Source organism: Mustelus asterias, chromosome 17 (assembly GCF_964213995.1).
Source record: "Mustelus asterias chromosome 17, sMusAst1.hap1.1, whole genome shotgun sequence".
NCBI classification, from domain to species: domain Eukaryota; kingdom Metazoa; phylum Chordata; class Chondrichthyes; order Carcharhiniformes; family Triakidae; genus Mustelus; species Mustelus asterias.
In genome coordinates, this window is record NC_135817.1 from 21,720,914 (window position 1) to 21,747,957 (window position 27,044).

The 27,044-nt window shown below is 42.7% G+C and overlaps 1 protein-coding gene across 1 annotated transcript in view; it reads right to left on the reverse strand.

Annotated features, from left to right (window-relative positions):
* rai2 (retinoic acid induced 2) overlaps window positions 1–18,894 on the reverse strand; it is an 84,310-nt gene extending 65,416 nt beyond the window's left edge. Inside the window, exon 1 of the mRNA XM_078232377.1 lies at window positions 18,802–18,894. Coding sequence (XP_078088503.1) covers window positions 18,802–18,819 — 18 coding nt within the window. The 5' untranslated portion in view covers window positions 18,820–18,894. The remainder of the gene's footprint in view (window positions 1–18,801) is intronic.
* Window positions 18,895–27,044: the final 8,150 nt, after the last annotated feature.

A 27,044-nucleotide genomic window follows, 5' to 3' on the forward strand; every position in this document is an offset into this window, starting at 1 on the left:
GGGTTTACCATTGACCAGAAATTGAACTGGACTCAACATATAAGTACTGTAGTTCACCTCCTGACTCCCCAAAGCTTGTCCACTATCTACAAGACACAAGTCAGGAGTGTGATGGAATAGTCTCCACTTGCCTGGATGACGGCAGCTCCCAAACACTCAAGAAACTTGACACCGTCCAGGAAAAGCAACCCACTTGATTGGCACACCACCCACAAACCCTCACTCTCTACCAACACACAGTGGCAGCAATGCACACTATCTACAAGATGCACTGCATGAACTCACCAAAGCTCCTTACACAGCACTTTCCAAATCCACAACTGCTACCATCTAGAAGGACAAGGGCACTAGACACATGGGAACACCACCACCTGGAAGTTCCCCTTCAAGTCACTAACCATCCTGACTTGGAAATATATCGTTATTCCTTCAATGTCACTGGGTCAAAATACTGGAACTCCCTGCCAAACAGCATTGTAGCTGTACTTCCACCACATGGATGCAGCAGTTTAAGGAGGCAGCTCACCACCTCATCTCGAGACCAATTAGGGATGGCAATAAAAGTGCAAAGAATCTCTACATCATCTTTCTTAAGAGTTTGGCTTAAAATTGTTATTTTTTATATTTTACCTATATATGTTTAAATGACCATTGTTCACATATAGTAACCTTTGTGAAGTTATAATCATGATGTGGAGATGCCAGCGTTGGACTGGGGTAAACACAGTAAGAAGTCTCACAACACCAGGTTAAAGTCCAACAGGTTTATTTGGTAGCAAAAGCCATTAGCTTTCGGAGTGCTGCCCCTTCGTCAGGTAAGTGGGAGTTCTGTTCACAAACAGGGCATATAAAGACACAAACTCAATTTACAAAATAATGGTTGGATTGCGAGTCTTTACAGGTAATCAAGTCTTAAAGGTACAGACAATGTGAGTGGAGAGAGCGTTAAGCACAGGTTAAAGAGATGTGTATTGTCTCCAGACAGGACAGTTAGTGAGATTTTGCAAGTCCAGGCAAGTCATGGGGGTTACAGATAGTGTGACATGAACCCAAGATCCCAGTTGAGGTCGTCTTCATGTGTGCGGAACTTGGCTATCAGTCTCTGCTCAGCAACTCTGCGTTGTCATGTGTCGTGAAGGCCGCCTTGGAGAATGCTTACCTGAAGATCAGAGGCCGAATGCCTGTGACCGCTGAAGTGTTCCCCAACAGGAAGAGAACACTCTTGCCTGGTGATTGTCAAGCGGTGTTCATTCATCCATTGTCGTAGCGTCTGCACGGTCTCCCCAATGTACCATGCCTCAGGACATCCTTTCCTGCAGCGTATCAGGTAGACAACGTTGGCCGAGTTGCAATAGTATGTCCCGTGTACCTGGTGGATGGTGTTCTCACGTGAGATGATGGCATCCGTGTTGATGATCCAGCACGTCTTGCAGAGGTTGCTGTGGCAGGGTTGTGTGGTGTCATGGTCACTGTTCATCTTTAGATGAACATCTCGCCAAGGCCATCCCCACATCCCCACTTCTTGCCTTCAAACAACCGCACAACCTCAAACAGACTATTGTCCGCAGCAAACTACCCAGCCTTCAGGAGAACAGTGACCACGACACCACACAACCCTGCCACAGCAACCTCTGCAAGACATGCCGGATCATCGACACGGATGCCATCATCTCATGTGAGAACACCATCCACCAGGCACACGGTACATACACTTGCAACTCGGCCAACGTTATCTACCTGATACGCTGCAGGAAAGGATGTCCCGAGGCATGGTACATTGGGGAGACCATGCAGACGCTACGACAATGGATGAATGAACACTGCTCAACAATCACCAGGCAAGAGTGTTCTCTTCCTGCTGGGGAACACTTCAGAGGTCATGGGCATTCGGCCTCTGATCTTCGGGTAAGCGTTCTCCAAGGCGGCCTTCATGACACACGACAACGCAGAGTCGCTGAGCAGAGACTGATAGCCAAGTTCCACACACATGAAGACAGCCTCAACCGGTATCTTGGGTTCATGTCACACTATCTGTAACCCCCACGACTTGCCTGGGCTTGCAAAATCTCACTAACTGTCCTGTCTGGAGACAATACACATCTATTTAACCTGTGCCTAACGCTCTCTCCACTCACATTGTCTGTACCTTTAAGACTTGATTACCTTTAAAGACTCACATTCCAACCATTATTTTATAAATTGAGTTTGTGTCTTTATAGGCCCTGTTTGTGAACAGAACTCCCACTTACCTGATGAAGGGGCAGCGCTCCGAAAGCTAGTGGCGTTTGCTACCAAATAAAATTGTTGGACTTTAACCTGGTGTTGTGAGACTTCTTACTGTGAAGTTATAATCAGACAGTTTTGGCATGAAGACTAATATGTTCTAATTACTTATCAGAAATGAACAGTCAGATAGATACAAGCTGTAAACACACTCGAGAATGAAAAACATAGTTATTCCCAACTAGCTGAAACCCACAACAAATGCTCATCTGAACTCTGTGTGGCGCATTTGAAAATGAGGAAATGTTCATTCTTGAGAAAGCAACTTTGCAGCTCAGAAAAAGACAATTATTTCAACCTGATAAACATCAAAATCATTTTTATCTCAAGCAGATACTGTGGAACCCACTAAACAGAGCTGGTCATATTGTTACTGGTTTTCAAAAGGAATGACTTGGAGTTGCTAATATTATGGGTAACTGGTGGGGAGGAGGATTTGAGACCAGGGAGAGATCAACCATGATCTGATTAAATGGCAGAGCAGGCTTGAAGGGCTGGATTGTCTACTTCTGCTCCTAATTCCTATGTTTTTGTATCGCAAGATTACCAGAAATTTAATGAGGTAAGTATATATTGCTCTGCAGATTTAAATGATTCGTATAAGCATAACGTGGCCTTGATCCTGTACAGGAACACAATGTATTTGTAATGAGTTCAGCAATTTGGCCCAACCAACTGACAGAGATTCAATGGGCTCTTATTTTTTTTAAATGTAATAAACCAAAACATTTCATTTTGTAGGTACCCAAGCTCTATTTTTGTTGTTACAATGGGACTCATGCCAAATTGCAACTGAACTCATTACAAATACATTGTGTTCCTGTACAGGATCAGGATCACATTATACTTTTGGCAAAAGAAAAGACAAATGGCAAGCAAACATTTTATTACTTTAATCAATATCTCAGTTTTATATCATTTCCATCTTTCCCATATATTGGTGTGGTGGACATGATTGGGTGCCAAAATGGATTTTATTGTTTTCCTGTCACCGTTGTTGGCAAGCTACAGTCGTCCCTCAATTGTAGGAAATTATTGAATGAGTGCAATTAATATACTCATTTGTCCTTCACATCACCTTTTCTGCCTTACACTAGAAATCAAGTGCCAAGTTCCACACCAACAAAGCATTAGTACAAAACACTGAAAATACTAATATCAGAAATCCATAGGGAGGCAGGATTTATGTGCATGGTACACCAAACTGTGTGGCCAGAATGCCAACCATCAAATATCATAACCAAAGTGCCAAGGCAGTGGCAGTCAGTACAATAGAGCATGGATGGGTGTAGGCTAACCTGTGGAAAATTCACATCGTTACCCTTCTTAACTGAAATATGTGAAAGCAGAAAATGGTGTAAATACTGAACAGGTCAGGTACCATCTGTGGTGAGAGAAACAGGTCATGATGTAAAGTCATTGAACTAAAATGTTAATTCTGCTTCTTGCTCCACAGATGCTGCCTGACCTGTTGAATATTTCCAGCATTTTCTGTTTCCATTTCAGATTTTCAGCTAGTGTAATGTGTGTTTATCAGTGTATGATTCCAAAAAGTCACAAGCTCATATTTTATTTCCCTGTACGTTTCAGTGTGAGTTATGTTCTTCTAATTTTGCATCTCTCATGTTGGATGTCCATTCATATATTACATAACACAGTCATTATTTGTCACTGCCAATGAGTCTATCTATGCAGTCAGCTTCCCCTCTCAGAAAACCAGACATTTTCCAACAACAAATGTAACAAATCAAAAAGCATAAAATAAATGGATGATACAAGGATAAAATGCAACTTCTCTATAATACAGCAGATAGATGGTTGAAGGAACGGTGAGATTTTGGAACAATTGAACACATGAGATTAGGACAAATGCCCACATGGGGGATACTTATTGTTATTAGCCGAGGCAGAGAACATAAGAGCAGGAGGTTATGATGGAGCTATATAAAACACTTGTTAGGCCACACCTAGAGTACTGTGTACCGTTCTGGTTGCCACACTATAGGAAGGACATGATTACACTAGAAAGAGTGCAGAGGAGATTCACCAGGATGTTGCCTGGGCTGGAGCGTTTCAGCTATGAAGAGGGGCTGGTTAGCCTGGGGTTGTCTTCCTTAGAGCAGAAAAGATTGAGGAGACCTGATTGAGGTGTACAAAATTATGAGGGATATTGATAGGGTGATGCACCATCAATCAAGCAAAGACTAGTTTGTATGCAAGAACAAATAGGCTTTTATTAGCCAAAAGACTTGGAGCACACCCATGCCGATGAACTGTTCCAGAGACTGAGGCAGGGGGGTGGGGAGCAGTCACCTTTATACCTGGACAGGGGGGTGGGGGGGGGGGGGGAGGAGTCCCAGGCAGGGCCGGCAGGGACGTGTCCAGGCATGTCACACACACACACACACACACACACACACAGGCAATAAGCTAACAGTGGTTTACCACATAGGGTAAAAAGGAGCTTTTCCCAAGTAGAAGGGTCAATGACCAGGGGGTATAGATTTAAGGTGAGCGGCAGGAGACTTAAAGGGGTTTTGTAGATAAGCTTTTTCACACGGAGGGTGATGGGAATCTGGAACTCACTGCCTGAAAGGTTGGTAGAGATGGGAACCCTCATATAATTTAAGAGGCATATAGATTAGCACTTGAGATGCCATAGCATACAAGGCGACAGACCAAGTACTGGAAAATGGGATTTGAATAGGTAGGTACTTGATGGCCGGCACAGACACAATGGGGCCTCTTTCTGTACTGCAAAACTCTATGATTCTATAAATACCAACACAGAGTGGTTGGGCCGAATGACCTATTACCATGTAGTTATTTCTAGATAATTCCATGTACATGGAGTCTCTCTTTGATTTGTTTGTGCATGAATGTCACATGAATGAATGTAAATCACCAGTGATCATCTTTAATTCCATATATAATTGCTAGTGTTGATGAAGGTAGGGCAGTTGATGTCATATACATGGATTTTAGTAAGGCGTTTGATAAGGTCCTCCATGGTCGGCTTATGATGAAAGTGAGGAGGTGTGGGATAGAGGGAAAGTTGGCCGATTGGATAGGTAACTGGCTGTCTGATCGAAGACAGAGGGTGGTGGTCGATGGAAAATTTTCGGATTGGAGGCAGGTTGCTAGCGGAGTGCCGCAGGGATCAGTGCTTGGTCCTCTGCTCTTTGTGATTTTTATTAATGACTTAGAGGAGGGGGCTGAAGGGTGGATCAGTAAATTTGCTGATGACACCAAGATTGGTGGAGTAGTGGATGAGGTGGAGGGCTGTTGTAGGCTGCAAAGAGACATAGATAGGATGCAAAGCTGGGCTGAAAAATGGCAAATGGAGTTTAACCCTGATAAATGTGAGGCGATTCATTTTGGTAGGACTAATTTAAATGTGGATTACAGGGTCAAAGGTAGGGTTCTGAAGACTGTGGAGGAACAGAGAGATCTTGGGGTTCATATCCACAGATCTCTAAAGGTTGCCACTCAAGTGGATAGAGCTGTGAAGAAGGCCTATAGTGTGTTAGCTTTTATTAACAGGGGGTTGGAGTTTAAGAGCTGTGGGGTTATGCTGCAACTGTACAGGACCTTGGTGAGACCACATTTGGAATATTGTGTGCAGTTCTGGTCACCTCACTATAAGAAGGATGTGGAAGCGCTGGAAAGAGTGCAGAGGAGATTTACCAGGATGCTGCCTGGTTTGGAGGGTAGGTCTTATGAGGAAAGGTTGCGGGAGCTAGGGCTGTTCTCTCTGGAGCGGAGGAGGCTGAGGGGAGACTTAATAGAGGTTTATAAAATGATGAAGGGGATAGATAGAGTGAACGTTCAAAGACTATTTCCTCGGGTGGATGGAGCTATTACAAGGGGGCATAACTATAGGGTTCGTGGTGGGAGATACAGGAAGGATATCAGAGGTAGGTTCTTTATGCAGAGAGTGGTTGGGGTGTGGAATGGACTGCCTGCAGTGATAGTGGAGTCAGACACTTTAGGATCATTTAAGCGGTTATTGGATAGGCACATGGAGCACACCAGGATGATAGGGAGTGGGATACTTGATCTTGGTTTCAGATAAAGCTCGGCACAACATCGTGGGCCGAAGGGCCTGTTCTGTGCTGTACTGTTCTATGTTCTATGTTCTATTTTCAGTTTGAAAATAGTGAGGAGCAAGACTCTTTTCTAACACAATCAGTTCATTGGCCAGTAACGTGGCAACGATAAAAGAACATTCACTAATTCAGATCATGCTTTATGAAAGAGTGTAATTGCAATAACAAAAAATACTGAAATGTATTTTGTTGCCAAAGTACATTAAAGCACACACTTTGGATATATGTGTACTGTAAGGAAATGTGTGCTAAACTGAGTCAGTCTGTGTGGCATCTTTATTCCTAACAGTAAATTAGAATAGAATCTATAGAATCCCTGCAGAGCAGCAGGAGTAAGAAGTTTAACAACACCAGGTTAAAGTCCAACAGGTTTATTTGGTAGCAAAAGCCACACAAGCTTTCGGAGCTCCAAACCCCTTCTTCAGGTGAGTGGGAATTCTGTTCACAAACAGGGCATATAAAGACACAGACTCAATTTACATGAATAATGGTTGGAATGCGAATACTTACAGCTAATCAAGTCTTTAAGATACAAACAATGTGAGTGGAGAGAGCATCACGACAGGCTAAAAAGATATGTATTGTCTCCAGACAAGACAGCCAATGAAACTCTGCAGGTCCAGGCAGGCTGTGGGGGTTACAAATAGTGTGACATGAACCCAATATCCCGGTTGAGGCCGTCCTCGTGTGTGTGGAACTTGGCTATCAGTTTCTGCTCAGCGACTCTGCGCCGTCATGTGTCGTGAAGGCCGCCTTGGAGAACGCTTACCCGAATATCAGAGGCCGAATGCCCGTGACGGCTGAAGTGCTCCCCAACAGGAAGAGAACAGTCTGGCCTGGTGATTGTCGAGCGGTGTTCATTCATCCGTTGTCGCAGCGTCTGCATGGTTTCCCCAATGTACCATGCCTCGGGACATCCTTTCCTGCAGCGGTACATCTTTTTAGCCTGTCTTGATGCACTCTCCACTCACGTTGTTTGTATCTTAAAGACTTGATTAGCTGTAAGTATTCGCATTCCAACCATTATTCATGTAAACTGAGTCTGTGTCTTTATATGCCCTGTTTGTGAACAGAATTCCCACTCACCTGAAGAAGGGGCTTGGAGTTCCGAAAGCTTGTGTGGCTTTTGCTACCAAATAAACCTGTTGGACTTTAACCTGGTGTTGTTAAACGTCTTACTGTGTTTACCCCAGTCCAACGCCGGCATCTCCACATCATGAGCAGCAGGAGGCCATTTGGCCCATTGAACCTGCACTGACAACAATCCCACCCAGGCCCTATCCCCACAATCCCACGTATTTACCCTGATAGTCACAATTTAGTATGGCCAATTGACCTAACTCTCTGAGAATGTTGAAGGAAACTGGAGCACCCGGAGGAAACCCATGCAGACACGGGGAGAACGTGCAAACTCCACACAGACATTCACCCAAGACTGGAATTGAGCTCGGGTCCCTGGCACTGTGAGGCAGCAGTGCTAACCACTGTGCCACCGTGCCGCCACGGTTTGTATAATTAAAATGGTTTTGTATAATGAAACATATTGTTTAATTATTACCATAGCTGCATATATTTTTTACATGCATATTCTTGCAGTTTAGCTCAATGTCCTGCCAGCCCTCAATGATCAGCCACTAACTCCTGTATAAAGAGGTCTGGTACCAATAGACAGTTCAAACCAGTGTATGGATGATTGGGACTGACAGAGAAGTACAAGTGTCACCATCACTTTTTGGATATTAAAAAAAATTGAATGGAATGATTTAATTAAAAGCATAATTTTGTATATTGAAGATTTCATCAACTGAAAGAATAGCTGTCCTACTAACATTCGGAAAACAACATGTGCCCTTATAGCCGATAAAATAGTATTTAGCAAAACATGGCGAAGTCCGAAAGGAGCAACTGAACAATCATAGACAATGAAGAGAAATATCTGACTCGGGGGTGGGGGGGGGGGGGGTCACTTATTCACAACACTTATGCTTCAACACTAGTTAGTGCTGTTATTAAAATGCAGGTACTGTATTAACCGACAAACAATACAAGTCTCTGATGAAAAACGTAACTTACTTCATCTGAGGCTGCCGCATAATCATTTTTTGATTGATTGGATTCCGCTTTCCTGATGCTACAAATGCCAACTCTACAGTACTCAGTTAATCTTGATAATAAAAATACTGAATTACACTAATGTTCATTAGTCACAGAATTGTTAAAAAACAATCAAAAGATAAGAATGTAATCTGTGTCAAACAGTACATTATGAAGTAACTAAGCCAATTTCACATCAGGATAGATTCAAACAATTATCATAAAATTGCTAATCTATGCCATTGACGTTTCACCATGGAATTTACTCAAAATACAATATTAATGTGAATCCATTTCGTTAGAAAATAACTGCAAGGCAGTAAATTGCAGAACAAAGTCACAAGGTCATTTCTAATCATCACGTATTTAGGCATTAGCTTCCTGCCATTTGATAGAACAGTGGAAATCAAGGGCAGTTACAGCTTGATTGGTTGATTAATATCAGGAAAGTGAGGTGCAGTTGGAGACAAATCTGTCTCAATCTCTCACAAAAATGCAAATCTGGCACAAGCTTGCAATATTGTTTGACATTCAAACAGGTACCTCACCAGGGTTGTAACAGAAATGCAATCTATTCTATATCCAGTTTCTGTGTCATAATAATCCCGGTAAGAAGTCTCACAACACCAGGTTAAAGTCCAACAGGTTTATTTGGTAGCAAATACCAAAGGCTTTCGGAGCACTGCTCCTTCGTCAGATGGAGTGGAAATGTGCTCTCAAACAGGGCACAGAGACACAAAATCCTGGTGTTGTGAGACTTCTTACCGTGTTCACCCCAGTCCAACGCCGGCACCTCCACATCATAATAATCCCTGCAGATTAACAACAGCACTTCAAAGTTTAGAATCCTTCACTGATGACAGTTACAACTTTAAAAAAAATATTTGCTTACATAAAGTTCTGCATCAGAAGTACCAATGGTTGAAGCAAACTGGTTGATTTAAGTTCAATCATTGGTCCAAGGAATTATTCACCACATAGAAACAGTTTATTAACTTATGCAATTGGAGGCCTTTGGCATTTATCATTTAAGCAGCTGGAAAGTTCCATCGTGGTCTGCGTTGAAATCCCTGCTTTTCCTGATATATATATATATATTAATGACCTAGATCTTTGTGTATCGAGCACAATTTCAAATTTTGTGGAGGATGTGCAACTTGGAAGCATGGTGAATTGTGAGGAGGACAGTGTAGAGCCTCAAAAGGACACAGAAAGGTTGATGGAGTGGACGGACTTGTGGCAAATGAAATTCAATGCAGAGAGTGTGAAGTGATTCATTTTAGTAGGAAGAACGTGGATATGATATAAAATAAAGGACACAATTCTAAAGAGAATGCAGGAGCAGAGAGTCCAGGGCACATAAGTCTTTGAAGGTGGCATGACAGGTTGAGAGAGCAGTTAATAATGCATACAGTATCCTAAGCTTTATTAATAGGAGCAGAGAATACAAGGTAATGTTAAACTTGTATAAAACACCGGTTCTTCTACAACTGGAATACTCTGTCCAGTTCAGAGCGTCACACTTTGGGAAAGATGCATTAGAGTGCAAAAAGGTTTCACGAGATCACTTCCAGGGAAGAGGAACTTAAAGTTTAGTTATTAGTCACAAGTAGCCTTACATTAACACTGCAATGAAGTTACTGTGAAATTCCCCCAGTCGCCACAGTCCGCACCTGTTCGGGTCAATGCACCTAACCAGGCCATCTTTCAGAATGTGGGAGGAAACCGGAGCACCCGGAAGGAACTCAAGCAGACACAGGGAAAACGTGCAAACTCCACACAGACAGTGACCCAAGCTGGAAATCGAACGCAGGTCCCTGGTGCTGTGAAGCAGCAGTGCTAACCACCGTGCTACTGTGCCACCCTTCAGTTACATAGATTGATTGGAAATGTTTTCCTTGGAGAAGAAAAGGCTAAGAGGAGATTTGATGGAGGTATTCAAAATCATGAGAGGTCTGGACAGGGTAGATGGAAAAACTGTTCCCACTGATAATGGAAGGATCGAGAATGAGGCGGCATAGATTTAAGGTAATTAGCAAAAGAAGCAATAGAGACATGAGGAGAAATGTTTTCACGCAGCAAGTGGTTAAGATCTGGAATGCGCTGCCTGAGAATGTGGTGGATGCAGGTTCAATCGAGACATTCAAGAAGGAATTGGATTCATATCTGAAAAGGGAGAATGTGCAGGCCTCTGGGGAAAAGACAGGGGAGCGACCCAAGATGCTTTGTACATTTAGAGAGCTGACACAGACATGACATGTCGAATGATGTCTTTGTGATGTAACCATTCTGTTCCAAGCTAACCCGAGCACTTCAATGAAAATCATATTTAGGATACCGCAGGTTACAAATTGGTTGCTATGTGAAGCTCTGTGCTCAGCCAGCTGGATTTTAGACTAAAACTTTCTTTAAAATATTTCAAAACACTGCTGCCATCCACTGTGAGGTTCACTGCCTGTTCAATCTGAATGTCATGATTGGGATTATAGCTTTGATGTAAAATGGATACAAAACTGTCTAAATAAACTGGTCCTACAAAACTGGCTACTTAAATGGTATCTATCACTTTTCAGCATTGGTAAGAACCTTTAGATTTTATGGCTCATAATACTTTCTTGTCATTGGTGCATTATGTTTTGCTGCTCTTTAGGTGGTAATTATTTTTGCACAGCAAGACTTCATTTACAACTCCTTTTCTGACTCTGCTAACTAATAGTCAGAACGGAAAACTAGTTTCAATTATTCTGCTAGATTTAGGTAAGAAAGCAATGTTTGAGTGGACAAGGAAGGCAGGGAATTGTACATCAAGGTACACAGATGCAAGTTAATGATGTCAGACACAGCACCTCGGCAGTTACCTGTGCTTCACAAAAGAGGCTTAAGTTAGCTAGACCAATTCTCTCGAGACTGGTCTGCAGACACCTTGCAGTGCTGGAGCTGTCCTTCCTGTGAGGATAAGGGCTGCTACAGCTTTAAACTTCTGCAACATTGAATTTGCTCCTCTTCATCGCTAACTGCTTCCCCACTCACTCATTGCACTTTACCTCAGTTGACACTGCTTCTCAAGCTCACCAAGTGTATCCTCCAGGATGTAAATAGCTTTGTGTTGATTGCTTCTTAATGAGAGGGACACAGGATGCTATGTGGCACTATCTTGCTCGGTCTTCTCCACCAGCTTACAATGACCAAAAATAGGCAAATATTAGAATGCAGACTCCCTGGCACACCTTCAGGTAGATTTTGCATTGACATACTTGTGTCTATGAATGTGTATATGAACATCTAAGAAAGAGAACAAGAAACCAGAGGATGATCACAGGTCTGACTATGATATATCACTATTCCCTGTTCCCTCCAGGTTCAAAGATACCAGAGTGGCCTTCTCCAACCAGCGAAGGGCCCTTGAATTTGTTCTATTTTGTCTTGCAAGCAGAAAGTTACTTCTGGGATGAAAGTTGAAGGTGCATCCATCTGCATAATGGCAGATATATTGCACTCTGCAAGTCAGTATGTGACCATGCGTTATGCAGCTGTGTTGTTTAACAGTTGTTTTTCTACAAAGCTGGTGGAAGATGAAAGTGCAGCAAGGTTTTCAATTGTATTTTGTATTTTAACTATGCCTTGTGGAAAACTTGATATGCATGGAACGCAGTAACAGATTTGGCACATGTTACTGTTGTGCCTTGAAAGGATTCATAAAATACAATGAAAGATCTCTAAGGTTAGCTTTATGTGAGATCTAAATGCAGAATATGCTATAGCAGTGCCTTGGAATGATATGGGTACAAGATAAAATGTAAGAGCTGCATGGCTAACCACCTGTAAGCAGTAAATATGGAACAAGCTGACAAGCAACGCTTCGTACTTTGGAACTATTTCCTTGACATAGTAAAATGTTCTGTTTAGTAGCCTTAGCATGCCACATTCCTTTGAATGTGCGGTGTTCTGTCACTTCTGTTCCCAGATCCTAAAGCTACTATATAAACCATTAAGCCTAGCTGCCGCTCTCCATTAGACAGGGTGCGTTATTGTCCTGGTGACATGAAATGCTGAACAAGGGCAATCTTTCTCACACCCACCTCATGCAATAGCATATCCATTTTGCCAGTTATTCAACTTTGGGGTGGGGGTGAAGACTACCTACCACCGTTTACCCATGGGTTCTCTTGCATGTTTCAGGCTGAATTTCTCTTCAATCCGCTTTTGTTCAGCCCCTTCTATCCTGCAGCCCCTCCCCAGCCCCCTTCACCTACAGCCGTAGCCGAACTCGAGCTGGACCTGACAAATATTTCAATTCCAGTGTAAGCTTCGGCAAAGGCTCAGAAATATATGCCTTATACACAGCCTTTAAATAACCGCAACACTTTAAGTTTGAGCTATTTGTGAGATCCTTCATAGTCAAACCCCTCCCACCCAGCACCACCAGCCCTGCCCCCTTCATAAAAGGTTGCTTCTCACCACAAGTCCAAGGCTATACCGGGAGCTCATGTCAATTATTCAAATAAGCACTTAGCACACTAGCAAGAAAATCATGGCTAAAGGCCAGCCTTCAGTGGACAAACCCACATCTGAGCAAAGAAAACTGTTCAAGACAGTCTGCTATGATTTATAGGTTTTGCTACACTCATTACATCTGACAAGCCTTCAGTTTACACTCTGGAACAATGACCTTTTTTTTCCAACTGATGTTATGTCTCAATTTATTTACAGGAGAGAAAGCAAGGTGGGGAGGGATGCTCTAATTATACAGTATCTGATTTTTGCTCACGTTATAATCCACTGATCCCATCCATCCAAATTGATCAGAACCAAAAATAAGACACTGGAAAATATGACATTTAATAATCTATAAGCTTTTATTCAGTGTTGCCAATCTTCTCTATGTAAATTGAATGATTTCTGCACCTTGCTAAAATATGGCCGGAATCTCTCTTGTGTCTTTCAATGTCCTTATTGTTTATTATCAAGTATTTTTTCTGTGGTCATCTGGTGATATTTAAGATGCATATTTTGCAGTCCTAATACTGCCAACTGGCCAAATGCAGCAACCTCAACAATGACAGACTTTATCATCCTTGCTGATCCTGCAAGGCAAGGAACTTAACAGGAGTAGTTTACTGCATTTTCTATGAAGGAAAGCCTGATAGGTGTTTCTCACTCTGCTGTATGGGTGGCACAGTGGCCAGCACTGCTGCTTCACAGTGCCAGGGACCCGGGTTCAATTCCAGCCTTGAGTCCCTGTCTGTGTGGAGTTTGCATGCTCTCCCCGTGTCTGCATGGGTTTCCTCTGGGTGCTCCAATTTCCTCCCAGGCTCCAAAGATGTGCGGGTTAGGTTGATTGGCCATGCTAAATTACCCCTTAGCGTCAGGGAGATTAGCAGGGTAAATATGTGGAGTTACGGGGATAGGGCTTGGGTGGGATTGTTGTCAGTGCAGGTTTGATGGGCTGAATGGCCTCCTTCTGCACTGTAGGGATTCTATGACTTACAGGTTTATACTGAAGCTACATTACAGCTGCCGTGAAGAAGGCTGCAGCATGGATTAACCAGGTTACCGGACTAAATTGGCAAGTGTGGGAGTAAAAGACAAGAGAGGAGGAAAGTGGTGCAAATAAATACCAAACATAGCTTATTCCCACTGTAGCCTTAAATATTCTCAAAATATTTGGAAAATGCCATCCATTAAATTTTGCATCTTTGTAATTAACTATTACATACATGACATAATTTGCATAGATTAGAATTTATCAATAGATAAATAGATATGCACAAGTGATGGTAAAGAAGTGATCAACACAAGGATTAGCAGCACAGTAGGCCACTCAGCCCTACAAACCCACTCAATCATTCAGTAAGATCGCGGCTGATTGTGGCCTCTGCTCCACATTCCTGCACCCCTCCACCCCCCTCCAAATAACCCTTGCCTCCCTCGTTTATCACAATCTTATTGAACTCAGCTTTGAATGGATTCACTGATCTCTGCAGAAGAGAATTCCACAGAACACTAACCTTCTGGGAGAAAACAAATTCTTCTCATCTCAGCCTTAAATGGGAGACTCCTAATTTTTAAACAGTGTTTCCTTGTTCTAGATTCCCACACAAGGGAAAACATCATTTCAGCAAGTCCCCTTGTCAAATTCCCTCAGGATCTTATGGGTGGAATTTTACGGTTTCACTCATCTCAAACCCGTAAAATTCCGTCCAAGGTCAACGGACCTTTCCATGGTCCACCTCTGCCCACTCTGATTCTGATGGTGGGCGGGATGGTAAAATTCTAGCCTGTGTGTTTCAATAAAACCACCACTTCTAAACCCCAATGAGTTTGGGCCCAACCTGCTCAACCTTTCCTCATAAGACAACCCCTTCTTCTCAGGAATGAGTTGAATGAACCTTCTCTGAACTGTTTCTAATGCAATGATATCCTTTCTTAAGTAAGGAGACTAAAACTGTACACAGTACTCCAGTTGCAGTCTCACTAAGGTCCTGTACAGGTGTAGAACGATTCCCTGATTTTACACTAGATTTGTCTTCCTTATCACTTGCTGTACCTGCACACTAACTTATTGTGATTCAGATATCTGGTACTCACTGGACCATGGAGTTCTGCAGTCTCTCTATTCTATTCTTCCTGCCAAAGTATGACATGTTCACATTTTCCAACATTATGTACCATCTGCAATTTTTTTTTCTCATTCACTTAATCCCTTTGTAGACTTTTTACGTCCTCTTCACAACTTAACTCTCCTCCCTATCTTTGCATACTACTGGTTATATATATTTTGGTTGTGATCACAGTAGAAACAAGTTTGCAATGCAACCTGTTAAGCATTGATGTAGTGTTGACGTTGGTTTAGTCATATTGTCCTCTGTGAAATGATGTACACATATCCAATTATTTTTTAATGACTAAGTTGTTCATTTTAAATGGGGAGTGAGTGTAATATATTTGGAATAATCAAGCATTTTGTTACCCTGTCTTCTCCACTGTTGGGGAGATATGAATAAAGTTGTTCAATAATGGTTCAGTGCAAAACAGTGGATTTGTACGCGCTGGAGTACAGAAGAATGAGGGGGGAATTTGATTGAGGTATATAAAATACTCAACGGGATTGATAAAGTAAATGTTAACCAAATGTTTCCCCTTCTAGAACAATCTAGGACAAGAGAAAGAGTAAGAGGGGAGAAGTTCAAGATAGAGATAAGGGGAAGCTACTTCTCACGAGGGTTGTGAATTTATTGAACTGCCCCAAAGTGCAGTCGATGCAGAATCAATCAATGGATTCAAGAAAGAGATAGATAAATATTTCACCAAAACCAGGATAATGGGCTGTAGGGAAAAGGCAGGGAAGTTAGGATGAGATGGAGATCAGCCATGATCATGTTAAATGACGGAGCGGGCTCGAAGGGCTGAATTGCCTACTCTTGCTCCTAATTCCTATGTTCCTAAATCAAACATGGTGGATATGACTCCTTTCACCTGGTTTTGATTGATGACCCAAGTGGGCCATCACCAGAACACCCAAACACTGGTTACCCTCCTCCTGCCAAGTAGTCTCCATGTCAGAACATGAACTCTTCATTTCAGCCAAATCACTCAGAAATCTTGTTGTGGCGGACAGAAGCTAACTATCCAATGGGAAATGTTTAGAGAAAGTAATTGTGGCCTGTCTGAGCCAATGACATCACTGCACAGTGATTTAATTTGCTATGACTAAGTTTCTGGCTTTGCCAATCTCATTATCAAACTTGGAGTTAGAAAGATAGAAAATAGGGGAGACTGCTCCACCATTCAACATAATCATGGCTGATCCTTTATCTTTATCTTTGCTTTATCCTTTGCCTGGTACGAAGGGTATTAGCAATGAGGAGAGATTGAATAAACTGGGATTGTTCTCCCTGGAAAGACAGAAGCTGAGGGGCGACCTAATAGAAGTTTATAAAATTATTAGAGGCATAGATAAGGTGAACAGTTGGAAGCTTTTTCCCCAGGGCAGAAATGACAATCAGAAGGGGGCACAAGTTCAAGGTAAGGAGGGAAAGCTTCAGTAGAGATGTGTGGGGGAAGGTTTTTACACAAAGGGGGCCTGGAATGCACTGCCCAGTGAGGTGGTTGAGGCACATACGTTAGCGACATTTAAGACTTATCTGGATAGGCACATGAACAGGCAGGGTATAGAGAGATACAGGTGGTTGATCTAGGTAGGACAGCATGATCAGCGCAGGCTTGGTGAGCCAAAGGGCCTGTTCCTGTGTTGTACTGTTCTTTATTCTCAATGACATTTTCCCTTGCTCTCCCCATACCCCTTGACACCTTTAGAGTCTAGGATTGGGACCCTCTGATCTGGTCTGTAGCCACCCTACTGCAAGTGAGAATGAAGAATTTGGTGCTCCAGTTGAAACTCTATTCATTCTCAGCGGCCCTGGAGAATCCCAGCCACAGATGAGGCCTGAGGGTTTTGGTGTAGAAATCTAACTATTTCCTTCTTTAATATATTGTGACCATTGATTCATGAGGTGTGTAGAAAAATAGCAGTTTCTGTTGCTAACTGGTCATTCAGCTAACATCATTCACTTAAACCTATTGCTAAAATGACAAAATGCCTTAAGTCTAAAATTAATATTTGACCTGGTACTCTGCTGAGACAGAAGGCTTGCACCAGTTACTAATAAAAGAAACAATACACAGGAAATTAAGTACAGTCCATCCCAGCAGGCTCTTTCAAAGTGAGATATTCGGCCTCCGGATTCGTTCTAGTCCTATAGCACAAAAGGTTCAGTTCTTCATTCGTAGACTGAGGGCAGTTTTGTTTTGTGGTGTATTCTGGTCACCACTGACTGTTCAAAGGGTTAACCTGCATTGCACAAACCTCCCAGTAACCACACGACTGTACCCTTAACACCAAACTAGGATTTCCTTACTATCCTCAGTGTCCTTTTCCCCTCCCCACAGTGCAAAAAAGGGTCGGTAAATTTTGTGTAACAAATTAACAATAAAAACACAGCAAAAGGAGTTAAATCCGGTGGGGTATTTCAAAGCGCCACCATTCTATAACCAGACCTTTTGTTTACAAGAACCATTCTCGGAATTAAAACTCGCTGAGGTTTTATTTTTAAAGAAGCTGTCCGTGATCAAATTGACCAAATGCATAATAATTTTCCTCCCAGGGAATAGGAAGGAGGGTCTGTCGCTGCAGCTACTACCGCACTCACCTGGAAATATATAATGTAAGTGGAAAAGTGTTCAATCCAAACAAACTGGACATGACCAAAGCAGAATAAATATTTTAAACATCCTGCTGCAGATCGCCAGTGTTTCCGGCGCTGCTTTGAGAATCGACAATAAATGTAGGTTTGTGAAACAGGTTGGGGTGTTGCTGTTGGTTGTTGCCGCTAATAATGAAGGGAAGGTGTTTTTTTGTCGGTGTTTTGAAGGGCTCTTGTGTAAACTCTTGGCTGCATCTCCAATTCGCCCACTCCACAGAGAGAGGGAGAGATTCAGTTACAGTGAAAACAAATGTAGCTTCTTGTTTGTCAACACAGTTCCCAAAGCAGCAATAACCAGTCAATGACAGGACCCTCTCAGCCTCCAACATGACAGTGAACAGCTCACACTGCTCTTGCACTGGTGTCTGTGGGCGATTTCCAATCTGTAATCGTCTTGTTTTATGTAAACCGATGGGAGCTTTCGATACATTCCCTTTATTGTTTCACTCAATTTTTACAAATGATTCCTCCCTCCCCTCCCAATGGATAATTAAACAGAATGCACCTTCCTCCACACATTTGCCAGAGTTTAAATCGGGAGCAAGGTGGATGGGGTTTGGTGAGTCAGATTTTTAAAAAAATGCATTTTCAGTCTCAGATCCAGGCCCAGTGAGTGGGATTGCATGGCGTTATCAGGAGCCTGGGAACATGAACACGTCGCTTCACGCAAATAGCAAAGGGAAGAGCTGGATTTCCACAAGACTGCGACTCTCGATTTACCTAACCGCTTGTAATTCCTTCAACAAAAGGCGGAATGGGGTTGACATTTTAATAAGAGCGGCAGGGAAATAAATAGACTGATCCTTTGAGAGGAGGAGGCAGAGAGAGAATCGCCAGCAATAATACCTAAAAATGTAAGATATGAATTTAAATAAATAAATAACATCCTCTCACAAACACAGGGATGAAGAGAGAGAGAGAGCCCCTTGCTACCTCTAATTCTTAATGCAGTCTGGTAACAATGTATCAGGCGGCTTGCTGGATATTTGGTGACAATAGCTCCTTTTTGTTTAAATGAAGGATTCCCGTCCATGTTTTGTTTTGACACTTACCTTCCTCTCTTCATTCATTCCCGATTTTTCAAGCGGTAGGGGATATTTACACAGCAGCGGCAGCAGCAGTATGAGCAGCCTCGCCTAGCACTGCATGTGCAGCAGTTTCCTCTGGTTTCATCTCTTTCCCCAGCCTGGCTTGTTAATGGGTTGGGGTGCGGGCCGGAGGGGAGGAGGGGGGGTGTTGTTGGATGCTGCGGGTTGCTGGATGTCGCTGTGTCTGGATGTGGATTGGGATCCCGGTGGCTCCTTTACCACTGCCGAGGGCAGGAGAGGTGACAGTCTGCGCACGCAGCGCCCCACCACAATCACATCAACACCCCTCCCTTAGGGAGTCAATCTCTCCATCTCTGGCCAAGCCCTCAGCCCCCTCCCTCCCTCCCTCCTCCAGCAGCCCTTATTCTCATTTTACATAGCAATGTTTTACTGCAAACACAGCAGCCCATCCTTGTGTGCTGAGAAGGGGTCAGAATTGATTTCTCATCTATTCCCTACTTCTTTTTAAATCGACTTAATGCTTGCGGTAATGGCAATGTTTTATTCTTCAACGTCATCAATCATACCTTCCTCTCTCTCCCACTTCCACGCCCATTACTGTTAATAATCCACCTCATTCCAGCAGCAGAGGGGTAATTTGTCAGAACAAATTTTAGGGGCTCGTCATCATAATCCGGCAAAATAAGGACCTGAATCACTAGAAATAAAGACAAGCCTAGTTGAAACTTCCAACAATTGCAGTTTCAGAAGTGTTCATCCCCAATTTTCTAAATTCAGGAATGATTTCCAATCCGCTAACTATCCTGGATATTGCTATCTCCTCTTTTTAAAGGTAATATGTATACTGTATAATTTATATTTACAATCAAGCATCTTATCCTAGTAGTGATAATGTTGTTTTCCAATTTCTGTTTTTTTTATGATAAAACAATTGTTCAACCATAATTCTAGTAATGGAAACATCTTTTCTCCTAATACTAATGGACCTATTGTCTATTTCCAGAATTTGTCTTTAACTCTATGTTTCTCTTCTTATTCACCCCATCATATGATTCAACTTTGGATTTTTGTGTTGGAACATTGTGGATGAAACTTTGAGTTATGTCAAAGTTGATTTTGTACCTGCTCTGCTTGTGCATGTCGATGCCCAAGGTAGGAAAGGGTTCCACTTTCCAATGCCAACATCATCTACCTTGATGAGTATTATATTTATTTCCAACATTAGAGCGTGCTACAAGGATTCTTCTGTTAGCCATAGAAAGAAGGTACTACAGATTTTCCTTCTTGCTGCTGCTACCTCTGCAAACCCCTTTGGTGGTAACCTTCAGTTGTCTTTAATAGCCAAATACACTCCCAGTCAAAGTGTCAGTGTTGGTGAGGTAGTAGCACACTTGCTTTTGAGTCATAGAATCCAAAGAATCTCTGCAGTGCAGAAGGAGGCCATTCAGCCTATCGAGTCTGCACCGACCACAAACCCACCCAGGCCCTATTCCCATAATCCCACATATTTACCCTGCTAATCCCCCTGACACTAGGGTCAATTTATCATGGCCAATCAACCTAACCAGCACATCTTCGGACTGTGGGAGGAAACCAGAGCACCCGGAGGAAACCCACACAGACACAGGGAGAATGTGCAGACTCCACACAGACAGTGACACCGAGGCCGGAATTGAACCCAGGTCCCTGGCGTTGTGAGGCAGCAGTGCTAACCATTGTGCCACAGAGCCGCCCACAGTCACCTGAATTGCTTGTAAATTGCTTTGGGATGTCCTATGGTTATGAAAGGCACAATAAAAATTTAGGTGCTTTCTGTCTTATCTGGTTGAAACAGCAGCACCCAATATTGTACGTCTGGTTACTGAGGTGCATTTACTTGTGTGTAGATAAGAACCTTAATGCCACAGATATTCCCTCACTCACTCACCTGATGAAGGGGCAGCACTCCAAAAGCTTGTGGTACCAAATAAACCTGTTGGATTTTAACCCGGTGTTGTGAGACTTCTTACAGATATTCTGTGGTTGACGGCCTTATTCTCTGGTTTGCAGTCACCTTGAAGCTCTGACTGCATTCTCCTTGGCTCAGTAAAAGCATTTTAGTTTTCAATATGTATCATTCCCTAGTTTCTCTTCCATCTCTCCTCATACTCACTCCAACCTGATATAATAAAAGCAAAATACTGCAATGCGGATGCTGGAAATCTGAAATAAAAACAGAAAATTCTGGGAAAGCTCAACAGGTCTGGCAGCACCTGTGGAAAGAGAAACAGAGTTAACGTTCTGAGTCTGTATGACTCTTTTTCAATGCCCTGAAGAAGTCATTCGGACACCAAACAATAACTTGGCTTCTCTCTCCACAGCTACCAGACCTGTTGAGATTTTCCAGTATTTTCCTTCTCCCTCCAAACTCATCCTGTCCATGAGAGCTGCTTCTTCGTTCCTTGACCATATTGTTGCCAAACTGCTGATCACCTGACTTCAATTCTTGGTCCCAATGCTATCTGATGTTGTTAATCATTCCTTCTCTTCTGGTCCTGCCCCCTTCCTTTTCAAATTGCCCATAATCATCCCCCCCAAACCTAAAAAAACACCCTGATCTCTCTGTCCTTGCACAATTACTCCATCTCCAACTACCTTGCCTTCCCAGAATCCTTGAATGTATTGTCCTTGAATTTGTACCTACCTTACCTACAACTTATGCTTGAATCTCTCTGATCACTGACACTGAAACCACTCTTATAAAGGATACAAAAAACATCTTATGTGACTGTGACCATGGTAAACTTTCCTTCCTCATCCTGCTCTACCTGCATGCAACCTTTGTGAGATAAATGACCACACAATCTCCCACCAACACCTGTCTTCCATTGCTGATTGGAATGGTACTGTTCTCACCTGGTTCCATTGCTACCTGTTCAGTCATCGTCAAAGAATCATCTGCAATGGTTCCTCTTTTCAATCCCACACCTTTACATTTGGAGCCATAAGAAGATACGAAGTAAGAGCTGTTGGCCCTTTGAGCTTACTCCAACATTCAACAAGGTCATGGCTAACCTTCTACCTTGTCATCTTCCTGTTTTTTTATCCATACATGGGATGTGGGCATTGTTGGTGAGGCCAGCATTCATTGACCATTCCTAATCTCCCTTGAGAAGGTGGTGGGTGAGCTGCCTTCTTGAATCACTGGAGTCCTTGTGTAGATATATCCATATTCCTGTTTGGAAGGGAGTTCCCGGATTTTGATCCTTAATCCCCTTAATCCCCTCAAATCTATTGATCAAACATATTCAGTTTCACTGGGCTCTATCCTTGGCCCCTTTCTGTTTGATTTGATTTGATTTATTATTGTCACATATATTAGTATACAGTGAAAAGTATTGTTTCCTGCACACTATACAGACAAAGCATACCGTACATAGAGAAGGAAAGGAAAGTTCAGACTGTAGTGTTACAGTCATAGCTAGGGTGTAGAGAAAGATCAACTTAATATGAGGTAGGTCCATTCAAAAGTCTGATTGCAGCAGTTTTTGAGTTGGTTGGTACACGACCTCAGACTTTTGTATCTTTTTCCCGATGGAAGAATGTGGAAAGGAGTGCGTGTGCTCCTTGATTATGCTGACTGTTTTTCCGAGGCAGCAAGAAGTGTAGACAGAGTCAATTGATGGGAGGCTGCTTTGTATGATGGACTGAGCTTCGTTCATGACCCTTTGTAGTTTTTGTGGCCTTGCACAGAGCAGGAGCCATACCAAGCTGTGATACAACCAGAAAGAATGCTTACTATGGTGCATCTGTGGAAGTTGGTGAGAATCGCAGCTGACATGCCAAATTTCCTTAGTCTTCTGAGAAAGTAGAGGTGTTGGTGGGTTTTCTTAACTATAGCGTCGGCGTGGAGAGTCCAGAACAGGTTGTTGGTGATCTGGGCACCTAGAAACTTGAAGCTCTCAACCATTTCGGGCAGCATGGTAGCACAGTGGCTAGCACTGCTGCTTCACAGCTCCAGGGACCTGGGTTTGATTCCCGGCTTGGGTCACTGTCTGTGCGGAGTTTGCACGTTCTCCTCGTGCCTGCGTGGGTTTCCTCCGGGTGCTCCGGTTTCCTCCCACATTCCAAAGATGTGTGGGTTAGGTTGATTGGCCATGATTAAATTGCCCCTTAGTGTCCTGAGATGTGTAGATTAGAGGGATTAGTGGGTAAAATATGTAGGGATATGCGGGTAGGGCCTGGGTGGGATTGTGGTCGGTGCAGACTTGATGGGCCGAATGGCCTCTTTCTGTACTGTAGGGTTTCTATGATTTCTATGATTTCCACTTCATCCCCATTGATGTAGACAGGGGCATGCTCTCCACTCCGCTTCCTGAAGTCAATGACTATCTCCTTCATTTTGTTGACATTGAGGGAGAGATTATTGTCGTTGCACCAGTTCACCAGATTCTCTATCTCTTTCTGTATCTCTCGTCTGGCAATGCTTCAGATTTAAAATACTTATCCTTGCATACAAATCCCTTCATAGATGCTCCCCCCACCATCTCTGTTACTTCTACAACTCTGCAAACCTCTGAGAGCTCCAGGTACCTTCATTTCAGGCCCCCTGCACATTCACAGTTTCCTTTGTATTACCATTAGTGGCTGTACCTTCAGCTGTATAGGCCCAAAGCTCTGGAATTTGCTCCCTGGCCGCCTTTGCTTCTTGAATTCTTTCTCTTCTCCTTTATGATGTTCCTTGAAATCTATCTCCCCGACCCTGAACTATTATTTTTTTCTGTGGTAAAGTGCCAAATATTGTTTGATAATACGATTGTGAAACACCTAAGGATGTTTTACTACGGTAAAGGCACAATATAAATGCAAGTTGTCATTATTGAAAGATTTTGACAGAGCATTTTGGGGATAATTCACTAAAGTAATTTTATTGCTGGGCAGTAAAATTTTCATTCACCGGTCTTAGTCAATACTGTGTGATTTGTTTCAAAAATTGACTGGAAAAAAAATGTCACAATGTTTGTCACATGATGTATTGTACCAGATACATTAGTTAAATGTTAATGGTTTATACATATACACACAAAAAAGATTAATGACAACTTTTCACACAATCTAGTGTTTTTCATTATTTTGCTATTGCTGCAATTTCTATTATAATTGAAAACATTGGTGGAAACTTTTCCCATAGTGTTCTACCAAAGTGCCCCATCTCTGACCAATTGCAATCTGATCATATGCTAGTGCAGAAAGGCTCATGAAAAATACGAAGTTTTGTTCTGTGATAGCCAAGTCCCCTTAGCAAAAGCCAATGTGTGTGCTATAAACAAAATGTAGGATGCAGCTGGGTAATTTAGGGGAAAGCAAACCAAGTAAGCTAAAGGCGTGTAAAAAAATACATGCTCTTTGATCTCATGACTAAGCATCTGACGTTTTGTTGGGAAATGACCAAATGTAATTGTACATCCTCTTCTTCAGATCAAGTATCAACAGCTGTTCAATTCTTCACCCTACATTATGTGCACATAGCATTTATCTTTTCAATGTCTTCAGTTACTATTTCCTGGGGTGGCAGCCAATGCAACTCCATTGCCACTGAGAAGTTGGTGCCTGGCAACTTTGTCAATTATTATTATGCCTTGTAAGAAATGCTGGAGATTGAGACCCCTACTTATTCGCTTGATTGATATGATGTTCATAAATTGCTCAGTTTTCACTCCTGTAGATCACTTCATCAGGTAAACCCAACATTGGTAGTTATTGCCTTGCTGCTCTGTATCCTACACACACACAGATAGAATTTCCCTGTAATTGCCTACTATAATTTTAGTAGCTTCAAGTCGTATGACCTCACATTGCTTAAAATTGAATACTGCCCACACCCACAGAAATGAAATGGTGTGCATTATTAAACTCAATAGATATCAGGGACCACGATCAAGCTTGCAATCTGATCCTCGAGCTCGAGTTGATAGTTGCAGTCTGCTTAAATTTCACTCTTGTGCTTTACAATATCATATAAATCCTCAGATTAAATTACAGCTTTATCCAACTCACTTAGTTTTTGGTTTTTTATATCTATTAAAGGAGGTGTTTTGTTAGCACATAATTAATTTAAAACAATTTATAACAAGTACATTTGAGACTGGTTTTACACAATAGGGTTGAAGTCTCATCTTTCACTTACTGTTGAGATTAATAAGGTTACTATGTACATTTTAATCATGGTGAAGGACCCATTGTATAATTTCAAGGTACACATTGTTCTGGATTGGCAATAAAAGGGATTCTGGTACTTTAACCCTCAAGTAGCAGTGCAGCTTGCGAACTGACTTTTTTCCAAATCCTCAAAACAAATTCATGTTTTTTTTTTAATGGACTGATCAAGTCTCTTTGTCAATTTATGGAGCAGAATTTTATGCTCCTTAGCAGATGGATTTACAGGTGGGGAGGGGGCGGGGGGGGTGGGGGGGGGGGGCAGCTACAAAAGGACACTGGGTCTATCTTGGTGTCTACCCATCCACCGTGATGCCACTGCAAGTTTACAAGCAGTAGGGGAGGCATCAACTGGCCTATCCATCCTTGTGCCAATTGAATCATTTAAGTAGCTAAGTAAAGGACTCCGCTGCTATCATGCAGGCAGCAGCTGGAGGCTGGCAATGGGTGGGAAGCCCGGTAGGTAATCCTGCTTAGGCATATGACAGGAAAAGATGCCTCCCTTCGGGGCACCCTGTTTTCATATCAGAGTATCCATCTCCTGTGTTTTCCCTGCTCCTCCCCTTCCATGTCCAACCTAGTCCCAGCGACACCCTTCTCCCACCTTACCATTCCATGTGGCTCCAACGATGACCTTAGTTTTGGATGGCTGCAACCCCAACAGTGGCCACCATTTCTGGTCCACTGTGCCCCCTGCCAATGCAATAAGACCACAAAGATGGCTGTGGATGCACATCTGTGCATGCTCAGAAAATGATGCTGTGCCCAGTGTGTGGCCTTTAATTGTTTACAGACAATTCAAAAAGGAAGGCATCTGTGCTAGTTTTGTACATTGCTCCCAGTTTACCCAGCCAATTGCTGGATGCCTGTAACTCAGATACACCAATAGAAGGATCGTTTTGGTAATGTTTTGCTAAAGACCACCTCTCCCTCCCCCACCCAACCCTCGAATCCAGCTAAAAGAGAGTGGGTCAGCACTTAAACACTTGACCGCGATCTTATGACCTCGTCCTGCCCAACTTTCAGCGAGATGAGGTGGTAATATTGGACGGGAAGCGAAAAATCAGGTTTGTATCCAGCTTTTTGCCTTCTCCGATCGTATTGGCACTGTCTTGCCGGCAAAATCAGCTTTTCATCTGCACAATGGCGCCCCCAGAATTCAGCAGAGGGCTTTAATCGCATCCTGGCACTTTTTTTGCACTAAGTGCCATAAGATTGCATTTTCAAACTCGCCCAAAAAATGAGTCTGAAACTCTCCCATTTTCTCACTCGTTCGGCACTTAGAATGTTTTCTGTAAAATTCCACCCAGAATGTTTTGAAAAGGCAAGCATTCATTTTTAGTGGGAGGAGCAATACTGAGATTGTGTCTTTTTTTTAAAGAAAGGGGTTCCATCTGCAATCAAAGCTGAAGCAAAATCACTAAAGGTCCAATTAAGATCACGACCGCAGTGAATGAACTTTAAAGGCACTATTCTCTTGTGTTGGTTAAATGCCTCTTTGTATTTTAAAAAGCAGTAAGATGAAGTAATATGAAGCTTACATCAAGATCATTTTCAGCCAATTATTTGACGAAGCGCCCAGTTAAATGTATTGAGTTAATCTGATAATATTGATCACATCCATTGCAATTATGTGCAGAGTAAAACAGTACAACTGCAACATACAAGGCATTGGCAGCCTTCCTGATGGGTTTGGTGGGACCAGAGAGCTCCTTATCATTTGACGAAGGGTCATCCAGGCTCGAAATGTTGACTCTATTCTCTCTCCACAGATGCTGTCAGACCTGCTGAGATTTTCCAGCATTTTCTGTTTTTATTGCTTATCATTTGATTGGCTGGTAGCTCAGAGGCAGGGCTCCCCAGTTTGAGGTGGGAATCTCACCACTCAGCAAAAGAGGGATGTTAAATTGCTGTGTACACAGTAAGAAGTTTCACAACACCAGGTTAAAGTCCAACAGGTTTATTTGGTAGCACCTGGACCTGGTGTTGTGAGACTTCTTACCGTGTTCACCCCAGTCCAACGCCGGCATCTCCACATCAAAATTGCTGTG